The sequence below is a fragment of the Oryza brachyantha genome, chromosome 7 (assembly GCF_000231095.2).
Source record: "Oryza brachyantha chromosome 7, ObraRS2, whole genome shotgun sequence".
NCBI lineage: Eukaryota > Viridiplantae > Streptophyta > Magnoliopsida > Poales > Poaceae > Oryza > Oryza brachyantha.
Genome location: NC_023169.2, coordinates 13,390,006 through 13,402,172, shown reverse-complemented (window position 1 = coordinate 13,402,172; position 12,167 = coordinate 13,390,006). Strand labels below are relative to the sequence as shown.

Below are 12,167 nucleotides of genomic sequence, written 5' to 3'. Positions count from 1 at the left end.
AGGTGGTAGTACACACATGCAACAACTGAAGGGCAAGGCTCCACTAAGCGTCTTCTTCCGCAGGGAAATCCTCAAAACACTTGTAGGGATCTACAACTGGTTCTTCCTTATACACTGATGATGGTTGAAGCAAGGGTGAGTACATAGGTACTCAACAAGTCACCACGGAAATATGCACATGCAAGGTTATCACAAGAAAGCTATAGGGTTCTTTTGCATAAAAACAACATTCACGAATAATTTTCACAAGACCTATGTTCTGGCAACAATTTTCTAAACCATGAAGGTTCTGTCAGTCATCCAATGATGGTTTCCCTTCATGGCACCCATGCCATCTTCTAGGTAATTCAACCCCTTACATTTCAAGTAGTGAATCACCTAGGCACACATATAACACTTTCATTCTCATCTCATACTCATATGTTAGGTTTTATGAGTCTAGCCAAGTGTATGCCATGTCCCGGTGCTCATATCCGAGAGCGCAGCTATTCAAATAGATTTAAACACACTGCTATGGTTGTACACTTTCCCCGTGCTCCACGACTACCCAACACATGAGCTTCGTCCCAACACATGAGACGATTGTGGCAAAGTCTTTCGATAACCTTACTTTGGCAGTGCCCGCTCCATGAACTTTAGTCCCCATTGCATTCTAGACGTCCTTTACAAGCAGTGAGAGGAGTTCTGGCGTTCCCAAGGGAGGAGTAAACCAACAAGCACATACACAATACATCACAACTCACTGGGACTGACCTACCCGGTCATCCCCTATGTAATAGGCTTCCTGCCTACTTACACACTCATAAGAACCACCACGGCTTAGGCACCACCTCCGCTCGGCTATTTACTAAGCTACGTCTATACCCATTCAAGAAACACGGTTGTACAGTGGTCGTTTCATGTATAGCTACATGGCTCGGTCCTTAACTAATCAGGGCGGCTTACCTTTCTCCGGAACCACCCATATTCTCACCATTTCGCCCTGATCGAAAATAGTTTTTATCTTAACAACTCATTCTCAACATGGCCGGGTGGCGCTCATGTCTCCACCCGCCGTCATGCAATTACTCTCACTGAGTAATGCCTCAACATTATCATAATCATTTCAAAAGTATAATATTGAATAAAATGCAGCTAATAGCAAGACTAAGCAATCTCATAGATTGACTAAGTTATAGTTGAGTAATGAGGCTATAAGGGTTTCAGGGTAATCAAACATATGACGGGTATAACTAACTACAGTGGGTTTCTAGTTGTTTTGCATGCAATTTAAAGTAAAAGAATGTATTTTGATAAAAGATTCAACATGGTCAAAGGTGTGGTGACTTGTCTTGTTCGAAGTCTTGTGAACTCGGCTCCTCGCCTGACTCGTTCGCGATCTCGAAATTTGATAAAACGGAAAGGTCGATAAGTCGCGATATAAAATTGGTTTCAGGGTGGTCAAGAAAGTAACGACAAGGTGTCGACTAGCCAAAATATTTCGCAAGTCTGGAATTAATGTGGCCGAGGAAAAATATAGATGATGGCTCTAGTTCGGGAGGCGGAGATATTGAAATAAACTGGTTTTGATTTCTAAATAAACGATTATAAAATTTGGTATAAATAAAAGATAAAGAAAGGAAAATAAAACAGGAGTAAATATTTTTAGAAATATTATTTAAAAGTAGAAATTGAAATAATTTGGTTAAAAGATTTTAGAAGCAAATAAATAACAGTTACTGAAATTCGGATGAAGGGGGAGGTAAATTAGACTTCGATTTGAACAGAAAAAGGCAACAGGAGAGGGGCGGCCCATTGTGGCCCAACCGGCCGGCTCACAAGACAGAGAGAAGAAGCGAAAAAGGGGGGAAGCGAGCTGAAACAGAGGAGGAAGAGGGGGTCGACCGGCGGCGGCGGCGGCTCGTGGCACGACCGACGCGGCGTTGGCCGGCGGCTCCGGCGCTCGGCAACGGGGTGGCGGGGTGGAGCGAGGAGAGGACAGAGACAGGGAGAGGGCGCTGCGTCGGGAGGTCGTCGCCCTCCCCATTTATTGGCGCGGGCGCGGGCAGATCGACGCCGGCCGGGGCCCATGGCGACGTGGCGAGGACGGCACGGCGATGTGAGGCGTGGGACGGCAAGGTGAGCGTGGCGGCTTGGCGCGTGGCGGCGAGGTGGCGGCTGGGCGCGTGCGTGGCGCGGCGGTGGCGGTGGCGGTGGCGTGTGGCGATGGTGGCGTGTGGAGCGGCGCGGCGACGGGACGCGTCGGGTGACAGCGGGGTTAGCCCGACGGTCGGCGGCGGTGGCGTGCGGGGCGTTGCGTCGACAGGACGCGGCGAGCGATGTTCGGCAGCGGTGGCGTGCGGACGCGTCGGCGTCGACGTCGGCGTCGGAAGCGGTGGTGTGCGGCGCCGACGATGGGACGCGACAGTGGCCGGCGGGCGACGGGACGTGACGGCGATAGGGTCCCCGGTGCGTGGCGGCGAGGCAGGCGCGGCGCGATGGCTCCCTGGCGCGTGGCGGCGAGGTGGCAACGTGGTGGCGCGTGTGGTAGCAGTGGCGTGCGGGGCCGGCGACGGTGTCGGCGACAGGGGCCGGTGAGGGAACGCGACGACGTTGGCGGAGGGGCGCGGTGGGGTGCGGGGCGGCAGTGCGGCAGAGGCGGCGGGGTAGCGTGCGGCTGCTCCTTGCCGGCGGTGAGGGAGGGAGAGTGGGAGAGAGAAAAGAGAGAGAGATGAGTTAGGAAATTGGAATTGGAAATTTGAAACTTGAATTTGAAAATTGGAGAATTGCTACTGAAATTTTGCAAATTTCGAAATTGGATTATGAAATTAGGAAATTTTGGGACGAAGGATTAGGATGACCCTTATTGGGACTTAAGTTAGCTAAAAACGGAATGTTACCATTACATTGACATAAACTTTTTAGGAAAAATAAACGGTATATTTGTAAACAATAAATAATTTAAGAATAACTTTTTATATATGTGTCCTTAACCATCTAAAGTAAAGGCTATAAAATAAACGTCGATAAAGAAGCGTCAAAAACAACTTTAAATTTAAGATTGAAAATTTAAATAGTATGGCCGTAGATTTTCTAGTCATTTGGTCTTTTCATTCAGATGGGGAATAGAGTGCAACTTGATCAAGTCACATGCTAGCGTGTGGTAGACGCGTCCTAAATTTCTAGCATATATATAATATTTAGAGTAAAGTATATGGTCGTTCCTTAAACATGTGGTGCGGTACCACTTAAGTCCATAAACTTACAAAATGCATATTTAGGTCCACGATCTCATTTTATTGTACCATCCCGGTCCAATCCGCGCTCGAACAAGTCTGACCGCTAGCGTGGCGTGGCACGCAGGCAATACATTTGCATCTGCCTCCCTCCGTAAAATGTAGTAGGCATTGTGTCGTATTGTAGCATATCAGAACCCAAAATCCCCAAATCGGCTAGGATTTAGATGATAGGCGGCGGTGAGGCCGCCATGGGACGTGGCCTAGTGCGGTGCCAAGGTCGTGGCTGGAGATGGCCTAGTGCGGCGGCGAGGTTGCGGAGGAAGGCGGCCAAGTGCATGGCGTGTTCCCCATGGCTTCTAGCTTAGCCTCTTCTTTCAATAGATGTAAGAAGGTACAAGTGTCGTTGATCTACTGCCCATTATGCAAGGATAAAACCGTTGGGTTAAGCACATATCGAAGACCGCTTTTTCTACACTTGCCTTGACCACGACGTAAGTTTGAGTTGAGTGTAGAAAATGCGATCCGGGTTAACAATGGTCTTCGATTTACGCTTAATGATGGTTTTATCCTTGCATAATGGACAGAGGATTAACGACACATGTACATTCTTCCGTCGACTACAAGAGAAGGCTAAGCTATAAGCCATAGGGAGCACGCCCTGCACTTGATCGTCTTCCTCCGCGACCTCGTTGCCGCACTAGGTTCTAGGTTGCCTCCAGCCGCACCCTTGACGCTGCACTAGGCCATGTCTCGTCGCAACCTCGTTGCCGCCTATCGTCTAAATCCTAGCCGATATGAGGATTTGGGGTTCTAATATGCTACAATGCGACACGGTGCCTACTGCATGTTGCGGAGGGGGCGGATGTAAATGTACGGCCTATGTGGCACACCACGCTAGCAGTCAGACGCAGTCAAGCGTAGATTGGACCGGGATGATACATTAAAACGGGAACATGGACCTAAACGTGAATTTTCTGAGTTTATGGACTTAAGTGGTACCGCACCACAAGTTTAAGGACCGACCATTTACTTTACCCTGCTATTTATAAAAGCCCATCTTTTCGATGTCGTGTGTGCAACCATATCTTCGTGGTTTATAGCTAACTAAAGGGTTTTTGTAAAGTTGTCATTGTTTTTTACGAGGATGTCACTAAAATAATAGTTCTAATGCTATTTTTTTAATTTTCTAGCTGCAGTTTTACAATAATGTTCTAAACCAGTGGTAAATTTATAAGTGTCCCTTAGCTAAAAGCCAATCAAATCCAATGGTTTATACTTCATCGGTTCATTCGCATTATTAGCATACGGTCCATCCATAATAAGAGGCAAGCGCAATACATAGCATGTTGCTAGTAATGATCGCGTACACGTTATTTAGTCCAAATACTCGATTGTACGTACACCGTTCGTCTAATTGACGGGACGAGATTGATAGCGTTAACACTATAGCTATTTTTGGTAGGATAGGGCGGTGGTTGTTTACCTATCAAGTGACTACGCACTGTGTAGTTAGCCTCCTTCAATATATAAACCTAAGTCTTCCTATACTCTCTGCGTTCTTTTACGTGGCGTCGTTGACTTTATATTTATATTTGATTATTTGTTTTATTAAAATAATATATAATTATTTTGTTATAATTTATTTATTATTATAGAAACTTTAAAGATGACTAATAATTATTTTGTTATAATTTGTTTATATAATTATCCTATAATTTTAGGGGCCTAGGACGAGATAAAAAAAGAGACCCTCATAAAAAGAATAAATTTTATTTCATTGTATGGTAGAAAAAAGAGATTTTTTTACCATTCTTGATAAATACCTTGAGATACCAAAATATATATAAATTTTTACAGTAAAAGATATGGTATATCCAGATAATTTTTTACAATTGTAAAAAAACTCTAGAAAAAAAAGGTTTTGGAGATTCTATAAAACTCATCACTGTGTGTTAATTTTTTGCACTTTCAGTTAACAAAGTACCAAACAAGGAATACTGTATTACTCTATATTATATTTTACGGTACTAGGAGTCAACCAACAAAAACAACAGGAATTGAGAGTCGAGATGGTGAAAAATCACTGAAATTGTAGCCTGTCTTTCAATTAATGTTGGTGCATGCAACGAAGATGCACGTTATCTAGCCGAGGAGGTATTGTTGCTGCATGTCTTGAAGATGAATACGCAATGACCAAAGGAAAGAGACATGCGACTGGAACGCGATTCCCTCGTTAGAATTAAGATTAGGCATATTTACTTACCAGACAAATATGGACTATGAAATTGTAGATGCATAAGAGTAGGTACAATAGCAGGCTATAAGCTAACTATAAGCATATTTTAAAGTAATAAGAGGGGAGAAAGAAGAGAGGTGGGCTACTAATTTGTAACCAGCTGCACACGGACTCTAAGATAAAATGTATGTATGACATGTCGGACCATATATTGATGTTTTATTGATAACTATTGTATGAGTTGGCTATTAGATTGACTATAGATAAATTGGAGCTAGTAGTTGACTATACTATTGAACTTGCTCAAATAGCAGTGTACACATAGATGGATCGGGGCCCTATCTCATGGGGGCCTAGGGTGGTCGGACCGACCTGCCTTAGGGCCGGCCCTGCTAATAATTTTATATATTTAGATGAAATTTTTAAAATAAGACGAAATGATATCCAAAATTTAACCACATCATATGTGAAAATGGGGGAGTGCTATCAACTAGGGCTAGATAACGAGCCAACTTGGCTCGGCTCGATCCAGCTCGTTAAGATAACGAGCTGGCTCGGCTCGGCTCGTTATTGTAACGAGCTAAACACCCAGCTCGGCTCGGTTCGTTATAAAGCTCGAGCTAGCTCGTTAGGCTTGTGAGTCATGCATAAAAAGTTAACCTAAACAATTTTTTAATAGGTTATACAAGTAAATTTTCATTTCAAACATGCAAATCATATGAAATTGTATTTAAATATTAAAGTTTAAACCAACAAATCACATGGTGAACCTATGAACTACTGAACACATGCATTCCAAGATAAAATCAATGAACACCAGTTGAATCTTGTGTCTTTGGTCTAGCTCGTTAGGCTCGCGAGTAACTCACGAGCTAGCTCGAGCTGGGTCGTTATCTCTAACGAACTAAAATGCTAGCTCGGCTCGTTAGAAAAATGAAACGAGCCGAGTTAAGCCGAACCGAGTTTGTCACGAGTCGAGCAAGCTAACGAGCCACGAGTTTTCTGTCCACCCCTACTGTCAGCATCTTCATTCATTCATCTAAGAATGCTCCTGCATTGTCGTCACGTGAAATTTTGACGAGCGACAAGCCGACAACCTAATGCCCCATTCTCCTCCCAAGTCGTAAATCTCGCTAGCTCGAAACTCTAGACTTTGGAGGGTTGTGGCACGGGTACCTGAAGGCGACCTGGACTGGAACCTGGAAGGCTTGGAAGTCAATTCGTTGGCTTGCAACACTGCTACTCATGCCATGCTGCTCCCACCAGAATAAAGTTCAAAGAGTGGCACGTATATGTCTAATTGTCTAAAGTCACGACGACTTCGCAGCGGCAAAACCATACTTTTGTCCAACATCTCAAGGTCACGAGGTGGCGACATTAGTCGCTGAGCGTTCCATGTGGCATGCTCAGGTGGTTGGCAATAACGCAACAGCGGTCTCTGTCTTCTACTTTATTCCATGCCTCTGACGATGACCACCGATCGTAACATAATTTGGCATTGTGCTTCAGGACAGTAACAAAGAGATAGATACATTGTTATCTGAACAAAGCCTGACCTTGGAGCAACATTTGATGATTGACTCTACATTTTTGGCAGTAAAACTTCCCTCCCTCCCTCCCTCCCTCCCAGGGAAATTGGTGTTTATTACAGGTCGATCAAGAGAGAAACGGTGCTAATCCTCGGAGGTGAATAGCCGATTAATATGACTAAGCATTCCTGGAGAAGTACATCCAAGAATATAATCAACTATGGCATCCATTGATACATGGAATCTGAAAGAAAATTATTATCATACAACTTCTCTACAAATCTAATGTCAATGTTTTTATCCTGGTCTAAATGAAGGGCAACACTCACTTGTCAATCAAATTGAGGGTACAGCATCATGTACATGTACATCGAAGGGGATTTTGTTTTTCTGGAAATGGGACCAGGGAATTGGTATGTATATGAGCTCTATATTTTCTTTCTCATCAGCATGCTACTGTCAATGCCACGCAGAAGCAGATATCAGCTTCCTGTTCTTCCAGCCGAGAAGCATCGCGCCGTCCTTCTCCTCCAATGTGTATTTGTCGGAGTAGCAGGCGAGCAGCTTCCTTATCACCGAGTTGACGTAGGAGCTCAACGGGTAAGGCCTGAAGCCAGCCATGGTGAGCCTTGATTTCCACTTGCCGAGCAGCTCATGCCTCTCCACCCTGTCCTTCCCCTCGCAGGCGACGATGTTGACGATGTCCTTGGCGAGGCAGTGCTGCTCCACGCTTATCCTCTCCTTGTTGTCCCGCGGTAAGTTGGCGTCAATCGACTCGAACATGGCAGAGTAGTAGTCCATGGTCTCGCCAAACCTCATCAGGAAAGGCGTTGTGTTGGTGTGCGATTCCTGCTCCACCAGTGTAGTCACCTTCGGGGACAGCCCTTTCACCATCCGGAGCAACCCATCGCGTGGGTTGTTGACATCCACGCTCTCGTCTGGGGTGTGGTGTAGCTGGAGGGTGAAGTTGACGGCCAGTGCTTCACCTGGTCTAATATCAAGCATCTCCTTGGTAACTTGAGTGGCGGTGACAGGTAGAGGTGTAAACTCCAGTGGTATATTGAATTCTTCAGACATGCTTTTCAACAATTTCCCCACAATATCAAGACCTGCACCACGGGCATACTCTGAAACTGGGTCATCTATTCCTGTTATCCGCACATGAGGAGGACCACCAGGCCTTGCAGCTAATGCTTGTATCAGTGTGATCCATTGAGTCCCTTGAGCAATCTGGAAATCAATTATGTGGATGTTGTTCTCAGTTCTCAATGCTTCTGCAATCGCCCCATTGGCTGCCATATAACCAAACTTGAAGTAAGGACAGATATTGTATAAAATTTTCATGTAGGAGAGAAGCTCCTTGCTATCTGGCTCACGGCACTTCAGAGCACGGTAGATGTTTGTACCAGAGTTTCCATGTCTAGCAACCAAACCCTCAAGTAGGTAAGCACCTAGACGTTGGATTGGTTCCCCAGTGATTGAAACCACTCCACGAGCCTCCTGAACAAGCTTATGGAACTCATCTGTCCTGTCCTCACTCAAAGCCTCAGCGCACCTGGTCAATAGCTGCTTGACAATTATCTGAGGGTCCTCCCTTAACTCCCTTTGACGTTTCTCTGGACGAAATTCATAGCTTGCAGTGGGGTATCCACCAGATGAAAATTGTGGCCGACCAACTCCAGGTAATGGATGCCGTGATTCATGACTCCATGTTCTTGACCGCTGCCTTACAAGCTGAGCAGGCTTGATTTCCTCAAACTCATGCTTGGTGCTAGTTGTTGCATCATCTGTGTCAGGTGCCATCAGAACAGTCTCAATCTCCCGTAAGGCGTGTTGCATGTTATGTCTCGATGTACAATACAATGGATCAGCTCCCACTTGAATGTTCTCCCGGAGAAGGATACCTGCCTGTCTGTATGAGCTGTCTGCTTCCAATGGGGAGATTGGTTGGGCTGAAATGGTCTCTGTAGAGCTCTGGTTATCTGGAGTGTTGGTAAGAGCAGACAAATTGTCACACTCAAACTGGGAAGAGAGAGGGGTGTATGGGGAATCGCTGAACTCGTACTTCAGTGGGTTAGCTTGCCACGGCGAGTTTTGCAAGTTGTTCTCTGTAGGAATTTCGTACACAATGTTAGCACCACTCAATCTGTACTTGAATAACTGGTGCAAGTCCATAATAATGAACGGAGATTAGTTGTTCATGACCTGTACATAACAAAAGAAGGGAAAACTATAAACCATCTATACCATGGAAGGTGGTAAAACAAACAAGCAGAACAGAACAATTTGCTATATCACTGCAATTTCCTACATATATATCATAGCAAAGAACATCAAATAGATAATGAACATCTGCATACAAAACACAACCTGGTTATCATGACTCATGAGGATGTATGAAGTTAGCGCAAATGACTTGTCTGTTACTGCATTATGATTATCACGACATGTCACATGGGGAACAATATGAATCAATCAGAGTGAGATAAGACTAAGAATGTTTATCGAAATGCATCCATAACTGAGTGTAAATGTTACATTCAGGTGGCATGTAAATATCTGATTAAACATTTGCAGACATTAGGGAAAACTAGCATGGATTTTCATATGCACTAAAATAGGAAATATCATGTCTTAACTATCAAAAAGTACTAAATTAACCTGGAGTTCTTCAGACTAGGATGAAATTAGGGCTGAAATTGTAAGATGAATTCTTGGCATCAGCATCCGTGATTTTTTACATACCAATATTAAACATCCATATGGTAGTGTTTTCCCTAAAAAAACATTCATGATCACATCGTTTTCTTTATTTTTATCAAAACCGATTTAAAATAATTTAGTGATTTTGCTGCGTGGCATTCATCCATAAATGGAGCACAGTTTGTAAAGTAGATATGCAGAGTTCTGCATAAACCAAAATGTTTCTCTGTCAAGGTATCCCCATCATCACCTCGATTTTTAATCACTCTATCCTTCTTTCCTCAAGCTTAAAGGAGAACCACATAAGTCAAAATCAAACATTTCAGCCAAAATAAGTGATCGTATATCATGAATTCATGAGTGGGTCAAAGCATAAGATCCACAAATTTCTAACCTGTACCATTATGTAGGAAAAAAGTTTGCAAGGCAAACAGCATGACAGGAGCACGACTTCCCCTCAACATGTCAATTGACTAGCATCCTATCATGTTAAGATACACTATGTTATACTATTCTGTTAGAGAGTATTAGATCTTCATTCGACCTTATTTAAAGTAGATCAAGACAAATTGATAGCATTTCCCTTAACTCAATATTTGCATCCCCGTACCGTGTGCTCCCAACTCCAAAATGAAGAACATTAGCATAACTCCAATTAATCTAGCCATAACGTCAAACTCAACCACACAGCATGTAACTAGAGGACAACAAGCACCGAAGAAGGAAACATATTCTAAGTACTACCGACATGAACCAGCCTAACAAGGAGGTTTGGGAGCAAACAACAGGAGAACAAAAGATAAGGGAAAAAAACTTGCATCCCCCATCAAAAAGTCCATCGACTCCCTCACAATTAAGATAAACAGACTCATAACATTCTCTAGTTGGTTGAAGACAATTGACGTTGACTGTTTATCAATCCTTCCAAATCACACAATCAGGACCACTCTTAAGCAGGCTATAAGATTCTTAGTTGGATGAAGACGATTGACCAACCCTGTTGTCTGACTATTGGTCTATCACCCCTCTGAATTCTGAAGAAGGTACCTCCCAACAAGAAGTTTGACCAACCAACCGTGTGGAATCAACGTCACCTTCATCATTCGAACAAGAAGGCAACTTGTATAGTCTATTATGGCTCTATGCAGTAAGCAAAGGACTGGAATTTCTGGTATCCTGAAAGCTGGTTGACAATGCTAAAATTATATAAAAAATAACACACCCAAGTCACAGAACAACCTCGATTTGTTCTTCTCCGGGGGCACTCTAACTCAGAAACAAAATTTCTTTCATCAGTTGTCATCAGGGAAGGTAAGCCAATTGACTAATCAGGTGAAACATAGCATTTTCTAAGTTATGTCCTAATCAAACAGACAAAGGGATCATGGTTTCACAGGGCAAAAACCGTTGCTGCTAGCCTGCTACTTGGTGGTGGTACTGCATCAACAATGTATCCGAGCTACCACAAACCAAGAACCAGAGGCAAGCTTACCTCAGTTTCAACAAAGGGGTCACTAACTTTTTATTAGCTTAAAACCCAGCAAGAAATGCATCAGGCGCAGTTAAAGAACCAGCCAAACGAACCGTAAACTAGCGACGATTCCCCTATGAGAGGGCCCAAATTTAGCATGAAAAAACTGCTAATTTTGTATCCAGGACACCCAGAAGGCACATGATAAACTAAAATGGAGCAAAATGCTCCCAGCGGCTATGCTAAACAGATCGAATCGGCTCAAACCAACCAAAACCGCCGCCCCAACAAATTCGTCCACTGGCTCACGCAACCGATCCCACACAAACGAACCCAACCCCTCGCCAAAAAAAAAAAAATCACCGTGCTTCCACCGGAAACAGCTCGGAGAAGCCGCCGCCTTCAGTTGAAGTTACCGAAGCACTAGAACACCAACCAAAAAGCACAGAAAAATCTCCAACAGCACCACGCCAAAACCAAAATCAATACCCCACACACAGAGACACAGCACAGCACGGAATCAGACGAAAGAAGAGGACGAGGGCGAGAGCTCTCACCTCCTCCGATCTGCACAGCCCGACGCAGCGATGCCCCCCGATCCAGCTCCTTCCACCTCCACCACCCTCTCTCTCTCTCTCTCCTGGTTGAGGCTCTCGTGTCCTAATCCTTTCTCCAGAACTTCTCTCCTCTTTTTCGTGTGCGCGAGCGATAATTATACCAGCCCCTCCCCCCGACGGCGAACTCATCTCCCTGACGCCGTCACGGCCACGGCCACGGCCACGTCCCGCCCGCGGCGGTCAAGCGCTCCCGCGTCGTGACTCGTGACGCCGTGGGCCCGCGCCGCTGACGACGGGGAAGCCCGCGCTGGCTCTGGCTCCCCCACCTTACCGCGCGCCCGATCGCGATCCGACGGCGGGGAGGCCCGCTCACGTGCGCCGCGCGGCCGCGGCCACGGCACGCGTGACGCGCCTTTGACCTGACGTGGATCGGCGGATGGGCAGCGCAGGGGC

The 12,167-nt window shown here is 45.0% G+C and overlaps 1 protein-coding gene across 1 annotated transcript; it reads right to left on the bottom strand.

The window, feature by feature from the left end:
- Nucleotides 1–7,194: 7,194 nt before the first annotated feature.
- LOC102717538 (chitin-inducible gibberellin-responsive protein 1) lies at nt 7,195–11,851 on the bottom strand. Its single transcript, XM_006657744.2, has 2 exons — nt 11,715–11,851; nt 7,195–9,188 (listed from the first exon to the last, which is right to left on the bottom strand). Exon 2 carries the CDS (start codon nt 9,156–9,158, stop codon nt 7,443–7,445), a length of 1,716 nt encoding a protein of 571 aa, XP_006657807.1. The 5' UTR covers nt 9,159–9,188; nt 11,715–11,851; the 3' UTR covers nt 7,195–7,442.
- Between the last annotated feature and the right edge of the window lie 316 nt (nt 11,852–12,167).